General features: G+C 36.9%; 1 protein-coding gene and 1 long non-coding RNA gene across 4 annotated transcripts in view; one reads left to right on the top strand and one right to left on the bottom strand.

Annotated features, from left to right (window-relative positions):
- LOC106092724 (A-kinase anchor protein 200) overlaps positions 1-3,001 on the top strand; it is a 44,404-nt gene extending 41,403 nt beyond the window's left edge. For all 3 annotated transcript variants that reach the window (XM_059364405.1, XM_059364406.1, XM_013259640.2), the window contains 4 exons: positions 544-692; positions 756-1,073; positions 1,130-2,440; positions 2,777-3,001. In XM_059364405.1, coding sequence (XP_059220388.1) covers positions 549-692; positions 756-1,073; positions 1,130-2,440; positions 2,777-2,851 — 1,848 coding nt within the window. In that variant the 5' untranslated portion in view covers positions 544-548 and the 3' untranslated portion in view covers positions 2,852-3,001. The remainder of the gene's footprint in view (positions 1-543; positions 693-755; positions 1,074-1,129; positions 2,441-2,776) is intronic.
- The window catches only part of LOC106092726 (uncharacterized), an 82,487-nt gene that overhangs the window by 19,449 nt on the left and 36,572 nt on the right, over positions 1-26,466 (bottom strand). The gene's annotated exons all lie outside the window — the stretch shown is intronic.

The raw sequence follows: 26,466 nt of genomic DNA on the forward strand, positions 1-26,466 counted from the left end.
TTAAGACCGGATCATACTCGGAGATGGTCTCTGCAAAGAGCGACTTGAAACATTCATGGGATGTCAACGATTTTTATACCTAGTCAAGCTAGTATCAAATTTAACAACATTATCACTTCGACCGCGAATCCCTGTCGCACTCAGCGGGTAAATATCAAATTTTTCTAAAATATATAAGATTTTATTGAGAAATATAAAAAACCATACCTTCTATTTTTCTTGGTGTTTTTTTTTGTCTAGCCACCCACCAGACATATATATATTTGTACAGAGATAGACAGAAATAGATACTCACAAAACGCAGAAATAGATACTCACAATTTGTATTATTAAATACCAATTTAATTTGTCCAATTAAAAATATGTTCAGTGCATGCGTTCTTTACCAATCACTTGCCATGATACAAAAAAATCGGATTTCAATGTCAAAAATAATTAAAGCAAATAAAACCTTGTTTGAAACGCTTTTTATAAGTCAATGCAATGTTTAATCGGTAAAATTTATTATTATTTTAAAATCTATTGTATTGGTCTTTTTTACAGGAATAATGGGCAAAGCTCAAAGCAAAAGGTCTGTAGACATTACTACGGACGGAAACAAATGTGCTGACAGTAATATTCATGAAAAAATGGAGAAAATAGATGTCGAGAATGGATCAAACGGCGAGTTAGCACTCCCCATTAATTATCAGGTCCGTCCTTATTCTCTTCATAATTATGCACTTGTTTGTCATTGTTCTTTTTTTAAAATTTAGGCAGACAACTGCGAACACGTTGAGCACAACAAAGATGCTAAACCAGAGAAAATAGTTGAATCGGAGTCGCCTGAGCAATCTACAAACTATGTTAAAACTTCTCCTGAATCTGAAAATCAAAACGATAGTCCCAAGGAAACGGTTGCTCTGGCCGACGAAAACTCAATGAAAAAGTCTAAAAAGGAAAAAGTTAAAAAAAAGTGGTCTTTTCGTAATATTTCGTTTGGGAAAAAAGACAAACAGAAGCCCGGAAAAAGTGAAGATACCCCAGAAAAGGCTTCAGCTATGGTCAATGGAACAGATGCCAACACATTACTAGTAAATATCATCAAATTTTATTTAAGATAATAAAAGTATTTTTCTTCTGCTTTTAGGACGCCGAAGAATCTGAAAAGCAGCGAGAGTCCACCAATGACACTGAAAATGAAGTGGTAGAATTAAAGTGTAATGAAAATGGTAATGTCTCAGAATGTAAAGTGAATGTTCAACAGAATGAAGAAACTTTGGACAATAAAAAAGAGGAAATCGACAGGGGGAGCCATAATAACATTGAAGACAATGTCAATGGAACAAAATATATGCCTGAAGTTTTATCAACAGAAAGTAACACAAACGAAATCCTAACAGTTACAAAAAGCAGTGAGGAAATGGTTCTGAAAGAAGATACATCAACTGAATTTGACTCTGTAAAAGAAGCTGCAGAAAATAACATTTTATCGGATGTCAAACCAGAAGCCATTTCTCTAAATGGAAATGTTGACGATGTCAATCAGAATATGTCGCTGCTTGATGATGAAAATTCCCATAATGAGGTAAAAATCAACACTGAAAATTATCAAGCAGAAACCCTTGACGTTTTTTCCAACTGTACATCCAACCCTTCAAATGTCCCAGTAAATGCTCAAAATGTAAAAACATCGGATACAACAAAGCCAGATGTGGAATCTGATACAAGTGATCAAATTTCAAGTAAATCACATGAACATGATAATAAAACCATTGTTGATGATAAACTTGGAAATGGATCTTCCCCTCCACCTCTTCCCATATCCCCACCCCCTTCTCATGTCGCGGTATTTGCATTTATTAACAATGACGAATCCACCAACAAAGCAATGGAAAAAAATGCAGACATAGCTACTCAAATGGAAAATGTTACTGAAGAAATCATGTTTTCTGTTGATTCTGTCAATCTTACTGATAAATCAGATGTTAATGAAACAAGCCCTCAAGAATTAATTTTGTCTAACGAACCGCCCGTATCTGCGGGTATCAAAACCGATGGCGAGGATAACAAAGAAACAGATAGTCAACTTCTATATACTGATAGGTATAAAGAAAATGACAATATTAAGGAAGTAACCATCAATGACGATGGTAGAAGTAAAGAATTTGATTGTTCTGCAAATGAAGTTAATTATATAGGAAGAGAAAAAACTGTAGTTGAAAATCACACCGAAAACTCTCTTAATACCTCTCTGTTTAGGGAAAGTACTACAAAAGAAGAGGATGTAGAAATACCAGAAGAATGTAACTTAACCACTACACTCTCGCCGTCAAAAGTTTCCCCAGAGTCATGCACAGAATTTGTTATAAAAAACGTCTATAGTGAATGCATTATCGCTCCTAAATCTACAAGCGGCGAAGAGTACAAGACCGATGATTTAAAGAAAGAAGAAATAAAGGTGAATAAAGAATGTAGTTATAAAATAGCTGTATTCATCCAGTGACACGAAAACCTGAAATCAAAACAATAAACTTTTTTCTTTCAAATAAGTACTATAATTATGTCTGAAGCGATATTTTGAGATGGATGATAAAATGGCAATAATATCTCAAATTTTGTTTGCTCCAAAATTAGAAATAATAGCAAAATATTATTGTAATTTGTCATCAGAAATTGCAAAAATGATTCAAAATGAAGAAAGATTCAACTGTTTTTACAAACTCTCATTAAAAATATATTTAATTTCTCCTATAAACAGTAATTTCAAGTGATTAATAACTTTTTTTTTCTATAGGCTAATGCATTGGAATCAATGGATACTATCACCCATTCAGAAGTGAAACAAGATCCCTCCGTAGAAAGCGAATAATTACGCTAATTATAAAAATTATATATTAAATACACATTTTTTACATATATATTTTAATCATTTTGTACAACTTCATATCCATAATCCAAGATTATATGCAAAATAAAGTACATATTTTATTTCCGAAAAATGAAAGTCGTAATCGCGTAATTTACTTTATTTTTATTTCATGACAACAAAACAATGACATTCGATTGCATTGTTGTCATCGCGAAGGATTTCTTTTGTTTAAATATATAGTTGTGTTCTTCTACTTTTTTGTCTATTTGCACTACACATCTTGTGAGAGACAGTTCTGTTTTCATTTTGCTCCAATAATTTTCTGGTTATTTACAATAAAATATAACAAAAGTTCATCACTGTTTGTCTATTTCCACGTGAAATTGTATCTGACACAATATCTGTTTGTTTTGAGAAAAACTGTCCTGTATATTATCAAATAAAAGCAAACATTTTATTTTGGTTTTGAATCAATTGAAATAAACAAAATCAGTGCAGTGCGGTACACACATACATACATAAAAAAGAAAAATACATTCTGTGCTCAAAAGAACGCCAACAACAAAAATATTATGTCTCAGCTAAGTGAATCGTTTCAAGAGAAACTGATGGCTGACATTACATACGCCAACAATCAGCTTGAAGAAGAGCTGGTGGCTAAGTTAACGGGATCGTCAAAGAGGGAGAGAGATGATTCGTCAAATCCAGAGAGCAAAGCGAAAACACCTAAGCTGGCTCGATATGAAAGAGATATAATACATGAAATGGAAGTGCGCTTTGAGAGGCAGTGGACGATGTTCAAAGAAGCTCTTAAAGAAACTGAAGAGAGATTGAACGCGTCCATGAATAAGAGATTTGAAGAAGTGGAACTGAAGCTGTTAAATTATGTAGATACACACATACAACGAATTGAGGCAAAGTCAAACGAAATAAATGAACGACTACTGAAAGCTGAAACTGAATGTGCAGAAATAGTTAGCATGAGAGAAGATATAAAAAACCTTCGAGCCCATCTAGCAAAACAAGAAAACTTGGCGGTATCATGCGATCTTCGTGTTAATGGCATCCCTTGTTACCCGTCGGAGAATTTAGATCATATTTTTGACTGTATATGTAAGGCACTGAATGTAGCAACACCTCCATATAAGTCAATATATCGATTGAAAGGTAAAAGAGGAAACAATAGCCCTGATACTACTATAATTGTTCAACTTTTAACGCCATTCGTGAAAAACTATATCTTAAAGATGCTGGCACAGTTCAGAAAAAAATTTAATGGTCAATTATGTTTACATCACATTGGTTTTGATTCCAATCAATGTGTATACATCAATGAAAATCTTACTTCGACGAATTTTAAAATCTTGCAAACGGGTATTAAATTGAAAAGACAGAAAAAAATCACCTCGATCTACTCTTTTCGCGGCTTAATATATGCCAAGACTGCCCCCAACACTGAGCCAATTCATATTGCAAACGAGGTAGATTATGACCAGTTTTTTCGTCATGCTATTGATACTGTTTAATGTCTTTCCAAACTATATTTTTTCAAACCAATCTTTTGCATATTTTTTAATTTTTTTATTAGCGAAAATAGTAATACATATTTTAACGAATTCATTACAAAATTCTCCTTCATTTCAAATTCTCAAATTGAAAGCGTTGCCACTTCTAATAAATGTCTTTAACCAATAGTACTTTGGGTTCCAATAACGGATCATATTACATGATTAAAGTACTCTGTAGACAGAAAACTGGCCTGAATATCTGTCATATTAATGCACAAAGCCTGAAAAGGAAAATAGATGAATTTCGGCACAATTTCGAAATGTCCGGAGTTGACATAATATGTGTGAGTGAAACCTGGTTTAATTCTTCTATTACTGACAGCATAATAAGTGTTGAAGGATATAATGTATATAGAAATGATCGAAGCTCCCTTGGAGGTGGTGTGGCGTTATATGTAAAGAATAACTTACCCTGCAAAGTAATTTTTAAATCTGAACAAAATGAGAAAATTGAATCAATCTTTGTCGAGCTTGTTATTAATACCCGTAAAATTCTATTGGGTTGTGCATATAGACCAAATTGTCATATACCGTATGAATGTATTTTCGACACTATCCTTGATATTTCTGTGCACTACGATGATGTTATAATAGCCGGCGATCTCAATTCTAACCTTTTAAAGGAAAAAACACTTATTGAGTCGTTTAACTCCATGGGATTGTATGGGGTAAATACTACAATACCAACTCACTATACAACAACTTCGAACAGCCTGATTGACATATTTCTTGTTTCAAAATCTGATAATGTTCTACTATACGATCAGCTTGTTTTTCTAAGCATGATCTCATATTTCTGACATATGATGCTGTGCACACACCAGAACAAAAACAGACAAGTTATTTTAACTTTAATAAAATAAATTATGATACACTTGCTTCTGAAATACACAACATTGATTGGAGTAAGATATATGACATTTATTCTACTGATGATCAGTTAACGTTTCTTAGTGAAAATCTATTGCATCTTCTTGACTGCACCGTACCTATATGCACACCACGTCCTCGAAAAGCTCAGAACTGTTGGTTTAGTGAGTCAATTAAAAAATTAATTGACAAGAGAGATTTGGCTTACAGACGATGGAAACGTTTTAAATGCCCAATGCTCCATGAAGAATACCGAGCACTCAGAACTGATGTAAATAAAACAATTAATCGCGCAAAAGCTGGCTATTACGCCAACAAATTCCGCCAGGCTACCGATTCCAAAAAAAAGTGGAAAACAATACGAGAAATTGGTGTCGGGTCCACTCCTATAGTTGAAATTGATGCAAATCCTGACGAACTGAACGCATCTTTCCTAAACAGCACAACATATCTTGAAGATAATAATATAGAAACAAACCCAATAAATGTCATATCAAACACACCAGCATTTCCTGACTTTACAACTTTTGAATTTGCATGTATACGGCCTATTGATGTTTATGAGGGTTGCATGAGTATAAAATCAAATGCAGTTGGTTTGGATAACCTACACCCAAAATTCATAAAATCCACCTTACCATACACACTGTCGTATATCACATACTTCTTCAACACAATTCTAACAACTGGCATATATCCGACCACATGGAAACATTCAAAAGTTATACCTGTGCCAAAATCGAAAAATGGAAATGAATATCGTCCCATATCAATTCTGCCTTTCTTCTCAAAAGCTTTTGAAAAGATAATTCACAAGCAAATAAGCGCATACTTAAACGAGCATCGCCTCTTATCCAGCAAACAGTCTGGCTTTAGGCCAAGACACAGCTGTGTTACTGCTTTAATCGATGTTACCGAAGATATTAGGTCAAATATTGATGATGGACTGGCTACTTGCCTAGTACTGTTGGATCACTCAAAAGCTTTTGACTGTGTTAACCATGAGCTGTTGTGCTTGAAACTGAAGCACTATTTTAATTTTTCTGCATCTGCTGTGTTGTTAGTTAAAAACTATCTCTGCCAAAGAACTTAGTCGGTTGTAATCAAGGATATAATGTCCAAATCTCTTCAATTGAATAAGGGTGTACCGCAGGGTTCGATTTTGGGAACACTGCTTTTCTCGATGTACATAAATGACCTACCACCACGGCTCAGATACTCCTCTATACATATATACGCTGATGATGTCCAGCTCTATCTGAGTTTTGCTAAACCTGAAATACGTCAAGGTTTTTTAAAAATAAATGAAGATTTGGGCATTATTTCCAACTGGGCTCATGCCAACTATCTTAACATAAACCCTAAAAAATCAAACTGCATCTTAATTTCAAATCGCAACCATAATATTATTACTGAAGAACATATATTAATTGGTGAGCAACACATACAGCTAGTCGAAAAGGCTAAAAATCTTGGTATAACTTTCAATAACTCACTGACATGGACCGATCACATAGTTGCGACTACTGGAAAAATATTTGGTATGCTAAGAACACTGTACCAAATACAATCGTTTACGCCAAAACACATTCGCCTCCTTTTGGCTAAAACGTACTTACTGCCTGTGCTCTGCTATGGAAGTGAACTGTTTAGTAAATGTGACTCTAGGAGCACTAGACGACTGGAGACAGCTCACAATGCAATAATAAGATATGTTCATGGCCTAAATCGATACGAGAGCTGTTCACCCTATGAAAAAAGCATATGCAATATGAAATTTGGCGATTTTCTAGATATAAAAAATCTGTTACTATTGCATAAAATCATTTATGAAAAATGTCCAGAATACCTGTACCAAAAGCTGCAGTTTGGGAGAACAAACAGAAGGATACTATTGGTGATGCCTCGATATCGTCTTTTGATATCACAATGGCAATATCTAACAAATGCGATCCGCCTATGGAACTCACTACCCTTGTCAATACAATCTATTTGCAACGCAAATTCATTTAAAAAAGCTTTACAGAAAAATCTTTAAATAATCTTAATATTGATAATGTCTTAATTAAATAATGTTTATATTGTCAAAATTATTTGTTAATTAATTATATATTACAAATGTTACTTTATATACTACTAATCTCTGTTGAACTGTGTTAAATGTCATTGATATCTCACATACAGTAATTATAAGATCATTGTTATCTTGTTGTATGTGAAAACGAACAAATAAATCTAAATCTAAATCTAAATTTATTATTTGTCTATTATATACAAACTAAGGCGACAAAGAGACTGTGGAAGTTTTATTCCTTACTTCGCGATCTCGGTGACAGTATAGCTTGAAAGGAGGTAAATATATGAATCCTTGCCATAGCGGTTTTCAATCTATACTGGACCTTAGATTATTTTTGGAAGTAATTGTATTGCTGCCCCTATATCACCACTTCCAACTGGGTAGCCATTTACTATATTCTTTTGGAAGTTTCTAATGGTAAAGATTTTATTGTTGATATTACTGTCGGTCAAAAAACTTCTTTTGCACGTAAAATCATTTGCTTTTTGCACCCCTCCAAACATTTCCAAAACCACCCGCATGTATATATCGAAGCGCTGCAAGAAATTTACTTCGTACGGCCATGACATCGTTGATTCGGTCTTCCTAAAAGAAAGATCCACCAACTACAGCACAATAAAAAATAATTTTTGAATTATTCTCCTACTTGTTTTGATTCTAATTCGCTTTTTGATACCAGCAACGCTGTATAAAAAGGAAGCAAATTTCTACCGAATCCCGTGATCCAAATACATTATTGTATCGAGACTTTGTTAGAAGCAAAATCGAATACGTTATCGAATGCCGTGATTAGGCCCCGGGTTGTTATTGCCCTGATGGCCAGTTTACAGTTCGTAAAGATGTTCACATTCCACGTCCTCCGCGTGAACACTACACCACCTCACGCATTCCGTAATCGCCCGGGTCTCCATCGGGTCAAACAGGTACGTACAACCAACCGGCTGCTATGGGATTGGTCTGCAGCATTGTATTATCGTCAGGCAGTCGAAAACATATCTCAGTGTTTGGGTTCTCAATGTAGACCCCAGGTCCACTCTGTCCTCTAGTTTTGATCGGAATTACCGCATACGTGAACGAGTAAAATTGTTCACACGACATATTTCACCAGTTTATTTAACCAGTCCACTCCTAATGTTGGCGACATTTGTGAGGTAATGTACCATTTGCTGTGGCAGCCATCAAAAACTTCTCCCCAAAGAGGTGTCGCACTGCGGCACGCCGGTCGGACTCGGCTATGAAAAAGAGGTCCCTTATCATTGAGCTTAATCTTGAATCGGGCAGCAGTCATTGATATATGAGAAGTTTGTCCCTGTTCCTTAGTGGAATGTTCATGGGAAAATATGCCCATCTAATCCTACTCGACCTATAAACAGATTTCCCTTAGTGCATCATAAGCGTAAAAAGGTCTCTGGAGAGGACGTGCCCCAGAATAATTAAAGCGGGGTTTTTAAATAATTTTTGAAACATGAAACTGTTTAGTTTGGACCGCATTTATTTATAGCTTTCATAGATCATAATTTGTGGCCCCCTTTCATAGATGTGACAGATATGCCTTCGCTAGAGGCAATGGATGCAATGGATTTAAGTTTTCTTGGAATATATACGTTTGTTTCCACACTTGCAAGTTTATCTACTCTTCAACTTCCTGTGAAAACTCTGTGGCCCAGCACACAGAACAGTTACATTTCGAGCATTAAGGTCGCTATTCTGCCATTATGCTTGACGAATTGTACATTGATCAGACACATTTTTCGATATGCTTGGCCATACTTTTTTAGAGGGTTTGTTGAAATATACTCAGTATTTTTTATATTTTGAGATTTCAAAAAGTGTATATGGTACGTCTGACAATAGTATTAATACTTCAAATTCCTTTAATGATTGTGCATGCTTCAAAAATGGAGAGAAAGAGAAACTGTAAAGAACTTCACAAATGCGATTTATGGTGGAGGTTATAAAAGAACTTCGAACTTTTTTAATTTTTTTCTCTTAATATGGCTTGTAAAGTTTCACAAATTTCATGTTCCTCAAACTCTTCAGGTGCCAAGATTTTTCTGTGCGATCTACCGGCAAAAAGATGTCATCGTCATGCAATACTATGTAACACATATGCTCTTTTGAAATGACATTTTTAGAAATGGGTTTCTACTAGGGTATTTCAAAATGGGATGAAAAATGCTCCTTTTATCGGCTCGATACTCTTTATCGGGAGTTCGGTCTATATGACAGCTTTATCCAAATGTGGTCCGATATGGACGATATTCAACAAAATGGTTTAGAGGGGTTTCGGTGTGCCAAATTTCGTCGAAATAGAATGAAAAATTATTTTTTTTTTTTTTGCTTATTACAGTATATCGGGAGATCGGTATATATGGCAGCTAAATGGATCTTTTATGGCCTCATTACCCTACATCGGGAGATCAGAACTCACTATGCCAAATTTCATCGAAATCGGATGAAAAATTACCAATTTACTGCCTCAAATCTTTAAGTCTGGAGATTGGTCTATATAGCGGCTAAATATAAGTAGAATGCGATTTTATGAGATCAGAATGTCAGATTTATATTTAAAGAATACGAAATCATCAAAAACTGTTTGGAAAATGTTTTTATACCCAAGATATCTGCAAAATTATAAATTAGATTAGATTAGCTTCATATTGATCAGCTCTTGTTAAGTGCCCGATGTCTTTACATTTTTACAAAACGGTACTATGATTGTCGATGACGAAAATTCGCTTAAATTTTTGGTATTATGTAAGTCGAATTCGACTGTCAATTTTGACGAAGATGATCGATATAATAGTTAATTGCATTCTAAACTACATCGCGTCTGTTTATCGAAAGAGTACGGAACCTACTTTTATATTATTTTTTTTATTTACCACAATATTTTTCTATTATAAAACTGTCGAAGGCAAATAAGTTACAGAATAGCACAAAATGTGAAATTCGCCTTCGACTACGACTGCTGTCGATTTCGTCCAATCCTCATGAAATTCTGCACGTATTACTTTCTTGGCTCAAGGACAAACGCTATTGAAATCGGTTCAGATTTAGATATAGCACCCATATATGTGTAACGCCCGATTAACAATTAAAAAACCATAGTAACTACAGTTTTCAACCGATCTGCACCAAATTTGATACTGTTTGAAAAATTCCATAAAAATGGGTTCTGATTTGGATATAGCTTCCATATATATGTATCGCCCGATTTGCCCGATGGCCATAGTAACTACAATATTCAACTGATCTACACAAAATTTGGCATGGATTGTTTTGTTTCTGATCTTAACATATGCAAAATTTTATAAAAATTGGTTCAGATTTAGATATAGCTTCCATATATATGTGTAGCCCAATTTGCACTTAATTGGCCGTAGTAACTACAATTTACAATTACAAAAAATCAACAAAATGTGGCGCGGATTGTTTTGTTACTGATCTAAATATATCTGCAAGATTTCATCTATATCGGGTCAGATTTTGATATTGCTCCCACATATATTTAACGCCGGATTTGCACTTATGTGGCTTTTGTAACAACAATTTTCAAACGATCTGTTCGAAAAAGACAGTTTAGATTCAGATATTGTTCTCATATATCTATTGCCCGAATTTATAATTGTAGGGTTTTATATAGTCGGTTCCGCCCGACTTTTGTCTTGAATCCAATGCATAAATCGTTCGCACAAACTTTAATAAAGACTTCTCTACACTCGGAAATGCATAGATGTTTTTTTATTTTTTCCGTTCAAAAGGTCTATAACACCAGCAAACATTTCATCGCCTCTCCTTAAAAAATTCAAAATAACGGTATTGGTTTCATAGTCGATCCCGAAGAAGATGATTCCATAAAAATAGTTAAAACACTGATAATTTCTTTGGCGTCTGTAGGTTAGGTTAGGTTGAAAAGGGGGTGTAGATATTAATCAGCCCCATGCCACCATGGACAAACACCTAAGCCAATAATCGGCTTGTTGTGCGCTCTAAAAACTATACAGCCCAATTCTGAAAACTCCCTGGGAATAAACTCCCAGGGAATTAATTTTTCCCTCGAATAAAATCCTATTCCGATTGAATGGGGAGAGGAAAAATTTTGAAGAGAGAAATTCGAATTTTCGAAAACAGCTGTTTTATTTTGGCTAAACATTTGACTACTACTTTTTGGAAAAATAAGCAAAAATTAGTTATAAAGGTTGTTAAAATTGTTAACAAACATGTTTAGTGTTGTTTTTATTGTTGTTGTAGCAGTTTATTGTGTTCTATCTGTCATCTGCTTGATTCTGTTAGTGTCAAGACCCAGGAACTCTGCGAATAAGATGGGGTGCGTCCACAGGGATCTGGGTCTGAGTCGAGTGGGTCTGGCCGGGCAGTTAAACAGGTGACGTGCATCGTGCGGTCCCTGGTTACAATCGGGACATACATCTTGCACGTCGGCATCAATCCTAGCTCTGTGGGAATTGAGGCGGCTGCATCTGCCGGAACATAATTGAGCCAGAACTACTCTAGTTTGACGGGGGATTTCCTCGGCTGCAATGGGTGGCGGTCGTTCTCCAAGGGCTACATTCATCCCGGTAGCCAATTACCGCATCTGCCCGTGTCTGCATGATTGTTGCTTAGACCCGCTTGATATGCCGCTTGATCTAGAGGTTCTCTCTTGTAGCGCTGAACCTCACGCTCTAGATCCCGTAGATCTACCTTAAGGCTTCTGGGCGGTGGATATCTATCCACAAGATGATGGTTTGGATGGTTTCTGCGATAACAGCGCAAAAGGTATTGCTTAGACAGCATGTATTGTAGTTATGTCTTCGCACTGGTAGGATCTTTGTCTCCTGATGGAGGTAGTCCACATGAGAACTGAGGAGACAGCCCGTTGCAGTTTGGAGGGCGGCATTCTGACAGATCTGAATATTATTCCACTGCGTGTCACAAAGCTGACGAGACCACACTGGCGCTGCATAACTTACCACAGACCGGCCAATTGCTTTGTACGTGGTCAACAAAGTTTCTTTGCCTGCACCCCAAGTGCTGCCAGCAAGTGACTTGAGGACCTTGTTTCTACTCTTGACTTTATCGCAGATTGCTGTGGCATATGGGGAGAATGTGTAAGAGCTGTCAAATGTGACGCCAAGTATTTTGGGACACATGATGGTCGGAATTATTTCTCCATCGACCATCACAGTCAGCTAAGTATTCACCTTACGCGTGTTTGTAGTGAACAATGTGACTGAAGATTTGGTGGCGGATATCTTCAGATTTCTTGCAGCGAAATATGAGGCAAGTTCGTTGAGGTAGACGTTCAACCTATCGCAGATGTCATCAATGGGTGGGGGCCTGATGCCATGATCGTACAATCGTCCGCATATGATACGATCTCTATGCCGCCTGGAGGGGGTGGGATGGAGGATAGGTAGAGGTTAAACAGAGCCGGAGATATCACCCCACCTTGGGGAACTCCCTATTTCACTCTACGGTGCTTCGACTTCTTATCCCTAAATTCCACAAATGACTGACAGCCACACAGATAATTCGCGACCGAACGTTTCAGGCCTGGCTGGAGGGACGTGTTGGCGATGTCCTCAAATCATTTGCCATGGCTGACCGTGTCGAATGCCTTCGATAGATCCAGTGCCACGAGGACCACCCTATCACATGGCCTGGGCTGATTGAAGCCACGGCAAATGTGTGCGGTGATGGCATGCAAAGCTGTTGTTGTGCTGTGCAGTCTTCGAAATCCGTGTTGATGCTCTGCGAATGGAAATTCTCTTACGAGGCTTGAGAGGAGAAATGCCTCAAGCGTCTTTGCCACTGGTGAGAAAAGGGTGATCGGTCTACGATTTCCCCAAACTCGGGTCTTTTTTCAGGCTTCAGTAGCGGGATCACTCTGCCCATTTTCCAGACATCGGGAACAATAAGAGTGTTCAAAGACAGGTTGAGGACAATGGTAAGGTACTCAACTCCAGGTGAATCCAGATTCTTCAGCATCAATGTAGAGATTCCGTCGGGCCCAACGACTTAGAAGATTTGGCGCCACGGATGACATTCGTAACTTCGCCCACGGTAAAATGTGACGGCTGTTCATCGGCTCGGAAACCACTTATACGGCGAATGGCTCTCCTCCTTGCACTGTCTCTCTCGGGATGCACAATAAATTGACGGTTGAACAACCTGGCGCATCTCTTCGGATCAGTCACGGTTATTTCGCCAAAAGTGACTGAGGTCCTGTCATCCCGTCTACCGGGGTTCGAGAGTGACTTAACAGTAGACCACAGTTTGCCTACACCGGTGCCTAAGTTACATTGCTCCAAGTGTTCCAGCCACAAATTCCGCTTATGTTCGTTGACTACCCTGTTTATTTCCAGATTCAGCCCGCTGATTCTCGGGTTAGCGGGGTCCATAGCACGCATCCCATCACGCTCATCTGCGAGTACCACTGCTTGCGCCGGGAAATTGGGCCGCACTTGGGGTATTCGACCGGCTGCTGCGTTAATGATGTCTCGGAATTTCCTCTCGGCCACAAGCACATCAGAGGGGGGTGGCAGTTCGCTAAAGCGGCGATTGGTATACTCTCTGAAGCCAGTCCAATCGGCCTTCTTATGTTGTTTTTGTAATGTTTGTTTGCTTTTTATACTTTAATAGTGCACAATTATGGGCTACAGCTTGTCACGATATTTCTGTGTTGCGGTAACAACTTTCCCTCATCATCCAACAATCGTTGACTTAAGTGAGATACTTCCAAAATGGCCTGATGGACAGATAAATAATTTAATTGTGTCATGTTGTCTTTGGTTGCTCTGGCGTTTTCCCTTTTTTCAAGTATGTTTCAATAATTGATGGTCTGAAGTGCAATGTTGCAAATTTGGCCACGAACACTCCACTGAGTGCTGCCCGATTCCGCTTTAAGCTTAATGATAAGGGACCTCTTTTTAGTATCCAACAACAAACGGTGGCCACTTAGCGACATCCACACACCACATATTTTGATACCTATGTATATAAACCAATTCTAGGTTTCTCGTCTTTTATTGCCAATAAAATTGAAAAACTTATGCAAACCTTCTATGGATTTGGTACATGACATATATAAAGAGGGACTCGTACTTGTTTTTGATGAAAAAGAGAAAAATTATGTCCGTACATAATAAATTGAGGCCACCGTAGCGCAGAGGTTAGCATGTCCGCCTATGACGCTGAACACCTGGGTTAGAATCCTGGCGTGACCATGAGAAAAAAATTTTTAGCGGTGGTTTCCCCTCCTAATGCTGGCAACATTTGTGAGGTACTATGCCATGTAAAACTTCTTTTCAAATGTTTGGGGAAATTTTTCTCAAATTTTATTTTCTCATTCTCCAATTTATTTCGATTCAGAATAGCTATATTTCCCCTGGGAAATATATCCCTTTTTCGAAGTTTGTTTACAATAAGGGAAAAGGGAGCAGGGAAAAAACTTCCAGGAAATTGTTATTCAGAATGGCGGAAAAGGGAGTAGGGGAAAAACTCCCAGGGAATTGTTATTCAGAATAGGGCTGTTAATCTGTATGTCAATGAGTCAGATATCTGTAATGGTCTCCGGTACCCTAGTGGGAGTGGTCCTCATCGCTCCGCCTATGCCAAGACAACATGTTCTCTGAACCTGTTGTATGGTCCCTATTTTACACTTTTTCTCCATAGCAGTTCACCAAACTACTGAGGCGTATGTAAGTATTGGTCTAATCACGCCCCTGGGGAGCCAGTGGACTATCCTATGATTCAGGCCCCATTGCGAGCCTACGGCCCGTCTACACAGTTCCCAACATCTGTGAGCCTTATCAGTACGCTCCTGAATGTGACACTTCCAATTCATTTTCCTATCCAAGATCACACCTAAGTATTTGACCTTGTCAGATATCGAAATCGTCTAATTGAGGAAACGTGGTGCATTAAATTGACCCACCTTTGTCTTCCTCGTGAACAGGTATATTTGTCTACTCTGGGTTAACATTGAGACCTCTGGGTCTAGCCCAGTCATATGCCATATGCAAGACCCTTTCGGCCCTTCTGCATAGCTCGTTCAGATCCTCCTTAGAAGTATAATAACATCGTCTGCGTAGCAGATGGGTGCAAATCCCTCATCTGTCATCCAGGGTTTTTCTTGCCTATCTTAGCCTTCCAAATCTTAAGTAAATGAGCTTCTTTGGAGTAGGTGATGGTACCAGCATCGGCGTCTGTAAGGTTGCAATGTTTTCATTTTCAAGTTTTTGTCAAATATTTCTGTAAATAGAACAACCGATTTGAGCTAAACTTTCAACTCAATTTTGCATATTTCCTGTACCAGAATCCTGGTTGCTGCTTTGAATCGCATTTAAAAGTGAATTAAAATGAAACAAATTTAATAATTACCAATAAGCGTAATTACCTTACCAGGAACACTAAAATTGTGAAAATTTTTTTCTGGAAGTCGTTTGCGTACTTTATTTGCCAGCAGAAGAGAGCGCGAGAGAGAGAAAGCAAATTTTGACATTTCAAAAATAGAGAATCTGCAAATTTCTACTGGGACTTTTTTGCCGGAAGGAAATTTGCAATTTTGAGCAGATGTTTTGTAAAGATCAGTTGTTTTATGAAAACCGGCTGTTACGTGAAAATACAAAGGGCAGAGGTAAGTAAAAAATATTGTTTATTGGTAATTATTAAAATTGTTTCATTTTTGTTTGTTTTTTGTGATGTTTCAAAAACGTAATCGTGAAAAAGGGTTTTCAACGGTGAAAAACGAACATAGTACCAGCCATTAGAAGGCAAGTGCAAAATTTTCGGAATTATTTGAAAAATTACAACATTGTGTCCTTTAAACGCCAAGAAAAGAGCAATTATCGGTTTCTTAAGTGATTTGATGGAATCATCGTAAGCTCTGTAACACTCAGATTTGTCAGAATGCCGCCCTCCGAACTGCGACGGGCTGTCTCCTCAGTTCTCATGTGGACCACCTCCATCAGGAGACAAAGATCCTACCAGTGCGAAGACATAACTACATGCTGTCTAAGTAATACCTTTTAGGCTGTTATCGCAGGGTCCATCCAAATCATAATTTTGTGGATAAACATCCACTGCCCAGAAGCCTTAAGGTAGATTTACATCATCTATGGCGAAATAATTAAAGGTGGTCTCATTTGTACAACAACCACAAATCATATGGTGCAATCCGCCATGTTGCTATCAAGCTGATCGACGTTTTGCCAACACACACAAAGAAATGTGTATGCGTGTGTGTGTATACGTGCGCGTCAATGAGCAGAGCATATGCGAGAAAGAAGATAGCAATAAAGAGAATGCAAACGAAAATCTGACATCTTAATACCGTCAAACCTGGCCGGCTGTTAACAGCTGTTTGCGTGAGACCACCTTTTTAAATCCACTTTGAATCCTTAACAAATTCAAAGGAACGGTGTCAGTTTCATCGTAGCCCTCCGATGTGGATGATTCCATCAAAACACTTAAAAACCGATAATTGTTCTACTCTTTGTGTCTGGGAGGACACAATGTTTTAATTTTTCAAGATTTTTCCAAATAATCCCACAAATTTTGCACTTACCTTCGAATGTAGAACAAATAACTTGCGGTAAAATTACAACTTCATTTGGAGAGTTTTCTTTACCTGAAAACTGACTGCTGAAAAATGAAACTAAATTTATAATTACCAATAAACAATATTTTTATTTTTACTTATGTCTACGTTTTTGATCCACTTTGGTGTTAGCTTTTGTATTTTCATATAATAGGTGCTTTACAAAACATCTGTTCAAAGTTGCAAATGCTGGCAAAAAAGGTTCCAATAGAAAATTGCAGTTTCTGTATTTTCGAACTGTCAAAATTTGCTCTCCCTCGCGCTCTTTGTTACCGATAAATAAATATACGACTTCCAGTTAAAATTTGCATAAATTTTTAAGTTCCAGAACACAGTTTATACAAGGTCAAATGTGTGTTCGTGCAAAATTGTCCTTAAGTTTGATTTGTCTAAGTCCGCATTTAATGGCTCAATCATCTGTTTTCCCTTTATAAAATCAGCTAAATCCGGATTTAAAAAGCAGTATAAACGGGGTTTACAACCACTTTGACATTTCAATATACGACATTCGCCGCCCAAGATAGTTTCGTTGGGGGTAGATTTTTGTTGTTGTGCTGATCACGCTATTTCAATCAATTTATCATTTGTACAGTGGTTAACTGAGCACATGTCTATGAGAGTGGGTGTATATACACATAAAAAATTAAAAATTAGTTTAAATGAACCAATTTGTACATATAAAAAAGAAATTTGTATTATTTATGAACAATTTTGGATTTGGATTTATGATAATCTCAAAAATCCAATTAAAGCGTTTATTAAATCCATAAACCAATTATTTGAAAGTTGCCCTTCACTGCTGGGGATATGATCTGTAAGGAGTATTATAAATAAATTAATTTATATACATATTAGAAATGAATCATTTAAAATACCAGTTCTAAGTAAAAAAAATTGATATGGTCATATCCAAATATATCTTGGATAAGATATAGTTGGATCTTATTAGATCCAAATGGATCTGCCATATCCAATTATATATAATTATATCTGATGCTATATAAACTATATCTGGTAGTAGATTTAGTTGGATATGGGGCCAGATATAATTATATGTGCTATATATAATTATAATCAAAGAGATAGATATATCTAGCCTTGGATACAATTATATATATATGTATGTATATCTTGCGCTACAAATAGTTGAATTTTGTTCTTTCAGTGCTTAAATATTATTTAAATATATGGTAAACAATATATTGACTTTAGTAAGCGTAATGTATAATGCATTTTAAAAACAAAGTTTCCAATTCTCAAAACGTGAGATATTTTGTATTTTTTTAGTTTGATCGATATGTGATTGTTGGCGTTAACAATTGGTAATATGTGATACAGGGCGTTTTATTTTCTAAATATTATTGTTCACTGTCTCCCGCCCAAAGTTTATTTTCTGTTTGCATCAAATTCATTATAAGATTCAATGATGTGATACATGGGAGTTTTATTTTCTAACTACTATTGTTCACTGTTTCCCATTATTCATTATAAGATTCAAAATGAAAAGCACATATTTTTCCAGCGCCTGACATATACACATGCATTTATGCTCAAAGCAATTCTCGAAATTTTATAATAATAAATTATTTAATTAAAGCTACAATATTTTGAAATATTTCATTGAATAAATTTTTCTACACATATATAAATATATATATATATATATATATATATATAATTGGCTTATGGATTTAATTAGGACTTTAATTGGATTTTTGAGATTATCATAAAACCAAATTGCAAAATTGTTCATCAATAATAAAAATTTCTTTATAGGACTGATTTGAAAAATTTATTATTTATATGTGCAAATTGGTTTTAACCTAGTTTTTATTTTTTTCTGTCTATATACATATAACCACTCTCATAGACACGTGCTCAGTTAACCACTTTTCAAATAATAAATTTGTTGATTGTACAACAACCACAAATCATATGGTGCAATCCGCCATATTGCCATCAAGCTTATCGACGGTTTGCCAACACACACAAAGAAATTTGTGTGAGTGTGTGCGTAAATGAGCAGAGAATATGCGAGAAAGATGTCAACAAAGAGAATGCAAACAAAATCTGACATCTTAATACCCTCAAACCTGTTAACCTCTGACATCTTAATACCTGGCTGTTAACAGCTGTTCGCGTGAGTACACCTTATTGAATCCGCCTTGGTATCGTCGTTAGCAACACAACATAAACGTACCCCCAACGAAACTACCTTGAGCGGCGGATGCCGTAAATTGAAATATCTAAGTGGTTTTAAATCCCGTTTACACAGCTCTTTAAATCCGAATTTAACGGCTCAATCATCTGTTTTCCCTTTATAAAATTAGCTGAAGAGAGCCTTTATCCGGATTTAATGAGCAGTGTAAATGGGTTTTTTTTACACTGCTTATTAAATCCGGATTTGAGGCTCTCGTCAGCTGATTTTATAAAGGGAAAACAGATGATTGAGCCATTAAATTCGGACTTAAAGAGCAGTGTAAACGGGATTTAAAACGTCATCAGCACAACAACATAAATCTATCCCCAACGAAACTACCTTGAATGGCGGATGCTGTAAATTGAAATATCAAAGTGGTTTTAAATCCCGTTTACACTACTCTTTAAATCCGCATTTAATGGCTTAATCATCTGTTTTTCCCTTATAAAATCAGCTGAAGAGAGCCTTAATCCGGATTTAATGAGCAGTGTAAATGGGGTTTTTCACACTGCTCATTAAATCCGGATTTGAGGCTCTCGTCAGCTGATTTTATAAAGGGAAAACTTATGATCGAGCCATTAAATCCGGAAATGGCCACGCAAATGGCCATTCGAATGAATATCACCAGAAATGTACGGGTTAAGTTGGTTACTGAAACGAAATTACCAGACAACAGATAAATTTGATCACAGACAGTATGCCCTCGGCAATCATTTCTATCGTGGCTAATGCTATTATCAGTACCGCAGTGTTGCTCTCTAACCCAATTCCAAATGGAAATGGCATATTGAATTTTAAAGTTTGGCTACCACAGCTAATTCCTGCAGTCGATGAATCGTTATCTCTTCATGTTTCAACATTGCTTCTATTTTTCCTTAAGTGATTTAATTTTTTCAAACGGCTAGTTTTTTCCAGCTTTAACAGTCTTTGATTCACAAACATCAACAACGTGATACATTTTAACCAGTTGTATATTTGTTCTTGTTTTCCCCTATTTTTTCTTAGGGTTGGTATTCAGTTCTGCGTTCTCGAGCAAAATTTTAAAGTAGCGATTTGTTTTTGTTTCCGTACTCTTTACTTTAATCTGCACTTCTTGTTCCGTATTTGTTTTAACAACTAAAAAAAAGAAAAAACCTATAAACAAAAATGATGCCAATAATGGTAGCCACAATGTTTCTTTCAATATAGTTTGCCAATATATTTTTTTGCCGTTTTTCTCACTATAAGCAGAGAACTGATTTTCCGCTCCGAAGCGCAGAGGTTAGTAGGTCTACCTATGACTCTGAACGTCAAGGTTCGAATCCTGGCAAGAACATCGTACAAAATTTTCAGCGGTGGTTATCCCTTCCTTTTGCTGGCAATATTTGTGAGGTACTATGCCATGTAAAAACTTTTTCTGAACAGATATCGCACTGCTGCACGCCGTTCGGAATCGACCATGAAAATGGAGCCCCTTATAATTGAACTAAAACTTAAATCGGACAGCACTCATTGATATGCGAAAAGTTTGCCCTGTTCATGGGCAAATTTGGATTTGCATTTGACTGCTTTTTCGCATATGTTTCTCCAAGCTAAACAGAATATCCTGCTTTGTATTGGGAGTTTTGCTACTGATTTTTATTAACAAGGAATTAGAGAATAACATAATCGTTAGTGTAAACTACTTTTTTGCAGACAAATTTAACTAAACGAAGTCCACATGAAGAGATATAATTTGGAAGTAATGGTTCTGTTAGTCAATATTAAGACGCTTAATTTGTAAAGGGTGATTTTTTTGAGGTTAGGGTTTTCATGCATTAGTATTTGACAGATCACGTGGGATTTCAGACATGGTGTCAAAGAGAAAGATGCTCAGTATGCTTTGACATTTCATCATGAATAGACTTACTAACGAGCAACGCTTGCAAATCATTGAATTTTATTACCAAAATCAGTGTTCGGTTCGAAATGTGTTCATTCACCGTAACGTTGCGTCCAACAGCATCTTTGAAAAAATACGGTCCAATGATTCCACCAGCGTACAAACCACACCAAACAGTGCATTTTTCGGGATGCATGGGCAGTTCTTGAACGGCTTCTGGTTGCTCTTCACTCCAAATGCGGCAATTTTGCTTATTTACGTAGCCATTCAACCAGAAATGAGCCTCATCGCTGAACAAAATTTGTCGATAAAAAAGGGGATTTTCTGCCAACTTTTCTAGGGCCCATTCACTGAAAATGATTTGCAAGCGTTGCTCGTTAGTAAGTCTATTCATGATGAAATGTCAAAGCATACTGAGCATCTTTCTCTTTGACACCATGTCTGAAATCCCACGTGATCTGTCAAATACTAATGCATGAAAATCCTTACCTCAAAAAAATCACCCTTTAGATTGATGATTAAATATTCCAATACAATTAACAATTACATTAGCATACACACATACCTTATTCAATTGATACATTGCTCTCCACTTTCGGCTGCGTTTTAATGGAATTCTTCCATTTAAATTTTTACATTCAAGTTTTTTCTGTTTGCCCTCCTTCAACTCACGCTATGAATTTATTTTATTTCAAAATTATTGAAATTTTTTCAATCATAGATTTTTTTTTGCAAATTTATTTTCTCCTAGACACGTGTTTTTTTAATTACATCAGGGATGAAAAAATGAGAACCAAGAAATTTTGTTTTTGCATCATTGGTGTATGCGTGCATATATTTGGGTCATTTGCAAGTCTGTTCGGATTATATGTGTGTGAAAGAGAACACAATATCATCCTACTTATTCGAGCAATAAATATATATCGGTTATGCTGTTAAATAACAATTTTAATTCGTAAAACTAAAAATTGGTTTAAAAAACATTTGGTTTACCAATAACATGATCCAATGCAAAATATAAAAATGAAATGTAAAAAAATTGCCAATGTGATTAATCGCTTTTTAAAGACATTTTTATTAATCAATAATGTTTAATTGGTAAAATATAAGACACAGACACATAGGTGGATCAGACACATAAAAAACACACCAATAGTGGACGTTTCGGTGGTTGGTTAGGTTGGTTACAGAATTGCAGCACTGATCTTCTGAAACTCAAAAATGGCGTACACAGAAAAATTTTAAAAACTAGTTTCAATTTGTACAATTCAATAAAAAAATTTAATGATTTTTGGATTTATGATACGATCAAAAATCCCATTAACCAATTATCCATATACCAATTATTTGAAAGCATTTTTTTAATGTTTCAATAAAAATAAATAATTGATATTTTTCAAATGAATGAAAACTTTTTATTTTATTGAATTAAATTGCGTATATAACATTAAATATATTGCTTAAAAATATAAATATATAAAAAAAGAAACATTGTCGTTTCTATTACGAACCTCTATCCATTGTCGGGGACTTGGACGGTAAAGAGTATTTTAAACAATTTAACTTATATACATATTTAAAATGAATCGTAATAAATGCCAATCTTAGCATTTTGCGTACAGTACCACGAAATCTAGATCCACATATGGTATCTTCCGTCCTCAGCGCCGTTTTCTGTCAAGACCCAGAAACTCTGCGACTCAGATGGGGAACGTTTTTGTCTGTATATGATAGCAGCGAGGCACATATTTGACTCATTCTCACTTTTTTCGCAATAGATGTTTGTGAAAGGGACCACAATATGATCTTGATCAATGCACAATTTGTACTTTTAAATAACTATTTAATTCGTATTATTAACAAGTAAAAAGGCGTTAAGTTCGGCCGGGCCGAACTTTGGATACCCACCACCTCGGGTATATATGTAAACCACCTTTCATCAAAATTCGGTGAAAATTTCATACCTTATACTCATATACCTCATACCGATCTGAACTATATACGACACGCATGTCGAAAAGCCGAACATAATACACTGTGTCAAATTTCAGTGAAATCGGATTATAAATGCGCCTTTTATGGGGCCAAGACTTTAAATCGAGATATCGGTCTACATGGCAGCTATATCCAAATCTGGACAGATTTGGGGCAAGTTGCATAAACATGTCGAAGAGCCTAACACAAAGCACTGTCCCAAATTTCGGCGAAATCGGACAATAAATGCCTCTTTTATGGGCCCTAAACCTTAAATCCAGAGATCGGTCTATATGGCAGCTATATTCAAATCTGAACCGATCTGGGCAAAATTGAAGAAGGACGTCGAAGAGCCTAACCAAACTCACTGTCTCAAATTTCAGCGACATCGGACAATAAATGCGTCTTTTATGGCCCCAAAACCTAAAACCTAGATATCGGTCTATATGGCAGCTATATCCAAATCTGGACCGATCTGTGCGATATTGCAGAAGTATGTCAAGGGGCTTAACTTAACTCACTGTTCCAAATTTCGGGGACATCGGGCAATAAATGAGCATTTTATAGGCCCAAAACCATAAATCAAGAAATCGGTCTATATGGCAGCTATATCCAAATTTGACCCGATCTGGACCAAATTGAAGAAATGTGTCAAAGGGCCTAACACATCTCTCTGTCCCAAATTTCAGCAAAATCGGATAATGAATGTGGCTATTATGGGCCTTACACCATAAATCGGAGGATCGATCTATATGGCAGCTATATCCAAATCTGGACCGATCTGAGCCAAATTAACGAAGGATGTCGATGGGCCTTACACAATTCACTGCCCCGAATTTCATCAAAATCGGATAATAAATGTGGCTTTTGTGGGCCTAAGACCCTAAACCGGAGGATCGGTCTATATGGGGGCTATATCCAAATCTGAACCGATCTGGACCAAATTATAGAAACATGTCAAAGGGCCTAAGACAACTCACTGTCCCAAATTTCAGCGAAATCGGACCATAAATGTGGCTTTTATAGGCCTTAGACCCTAAATCGGAGGATCGGTCTATATGGCAGCTATATCCAAATCTGGACCGATCTGAGCCAAATTGACAAAGGATGTCGAAGGGCCTAACACAACTCACTGTCCCAAATTTCAACAAAATCGGATAATAAATGTGGCTTTTATGGGCTTTAGACCCTAAATCGGCGGATCGGTCTATATGGGGGCTATATCAAGATATAGTCCGATATAGCCCATCTTCGAACTTAACCTGCTTATGGACAAAAAAAGAATCTGTGCAAAATTTCAGCTCAATATCTCTATTTTTAAAGACTGTAGCGTGATTTCAACAGACAGACGGACAGACGGACGGACATGGCTAGATCGTCTTAGATTTTTACGCTGATCAAGAATATATATACTTTATAAGGTCGGAAATGGATATTTCGATGTGTTGCAAACGGAATGACAAAATGAATATACCCCCATCCCTCGGTGGTGGGTATAAAAATATGTTCAACGTATGCCATCTTTACCAATCACTTCCCGTGATACAAAAGAAAATTTCATTTCTATGTCAAAAATTATTCGTTTTTTAAGAATTTGCCACCAACAATAGTTATAAATTTCCAATAAGTTTACTGGAAAAAGTATGCTTAAACTAATATAATAAATACGCTGGCATTTACACAATTTCAAGCTCTTTGAAAATTGACATTGAAGAGCATGTATATTAGGCCGGGTCCATTTGTTTTTAAATAGTATAGGAAAAACGTAAACTACATACAATTCTGAAATAAAATACTAATCCGCTCCTCTCGGCTTCAAAAATTTGTTTCTGTTCTTTCGATATGTAATATTCTTGTGATCAAGGTATAGGTCGCATTTGTTGTTCGATTATCGGAAAATTTTGCAGAAGTCACTTTTTTGGTCCAAGGACGAACGCTATTTATTTTGAACAAAAACGGTTCATATTTTGATAAACATACAGCGTCCATATTTATCTTTCATTCGATATGGCCTTTTAAGGCTCTAGTAGCAATAATTTTGGTCCGATCTTTCGGATGATGAGGCGAGTTATTTGTGCCATCAAGTAACCAATGGCCAACATCAAGGTCTGTTCCCAGATAAGGATTGGCTGGAGGCGTGAGTCGGATCCTGGAGCAAGCGGCTCGCGACAACGAGGGATGCATGTGCGATCCCATAAACCCATGCGGTTGGGGCGCTGGGCCAGTAATCCGCCCTTGGGTACCTATGAGAAACAAAGGAATAGTAAAAATGGACCCCCTAAAGTTGACGACCCACGCTAACGAAAAAAGGACCATGATTTGCGGATCTGCACCTGGAATGTCCGCACTCTCCATAGGAAAGGTGCATTATACGCGCTGCCGGATGTATTAGAGAAGTACGAGGCAGATATTACTGCCTTACAGGAAATTCGATGGACTGGGAATGAAGTCACAACAACACCAAACGGTGACGAACTATACTGTGGATTTGTGGTTAGTCGGAGACTGAAACACCTTGTCTCAAGCTTTACTCCGATGGATGAGAGGATAGCCACAATCCGCATAAAAGCCAAATTCTTCAATATCAGCCTTATTTGAGCCAAGGATATTTTCAACCAGCGCCTAGAGGGAGAATATGACCGCTGCCGCTGATGTGAAGATAGGGAAGGAAGACATCTTTCACCAGATCAAAACACGAGGAACCAAATTGATCACGTTGTGTTAGATGGAAGGCATTCATTCAGCGTGTTTGATGTATGATCGATCCCTAGAGCGAATATAGATTCGTATCATTACCTAGATGCAGCAAAAGTTCGCACCCGTTTGAGCATGGCGAGAAAAGTTCGATCTCACAATGCACGGAAGCTAGACATTGAAAAGGTGCAAACACAACAGATGACAACGGCATATTTCACTCTACTGACCCAACTGCTTGATGAAAGCACAGTATCAACTATTGCCCACTCCATGGAAAATGCCGCGAAATCCGTACTTAGGTACCTGTAACCTCCCCCAAGAAACCCATGGTACGACCAAGAGTGTCGTGATGCTACGGGAGACAAGAATGCGGCATATAGAGCAACCCTGCAACCAGAAAAAACGCTCCAGATGAAGGAAAGGTATCGGGAGAAAAGGAGAGGGGAGAAACGTCTATTCCGCAGAAAAAAAGGGAAAATGGAAAGACGTGAGTGTGAGCGCATTTTGATGTACAGGGGACAGAATGAAGTCCGGAAATTTTACTAAATAATTAAACATCAAATCGATGGCTTTGATGCAGGCACATTCTCTTGCAGATACAAAGAAGGAAATCTAGTAACTGACACAGATAGCATGCTGAGGATATAGAAAGAACATTTTATCCAACTGCTAATGGCTGACGTTGGCGGCGAAGAGGATACCGCAGAGCCAATCCCTGATGATCGTACAGAATGTTTACCTCCTAGCCAGAATGAGGTCCCAGT

This window comes from Stomoxys calcitrans, chromosome 3 (genome assembly GCF_963082655.1).
Source record: "Stomoxys calcitrans chromosome 3, idStoCalc2.1, whole genome shotgun sequence".
Classification (NCBI taxonomy): domain Eukaryota; kingdom Metazoa; phylum Arthropoda; class Insecta; order Diptera; family Muscidae; genus Stomoxys; species Stomoxys calcitrans.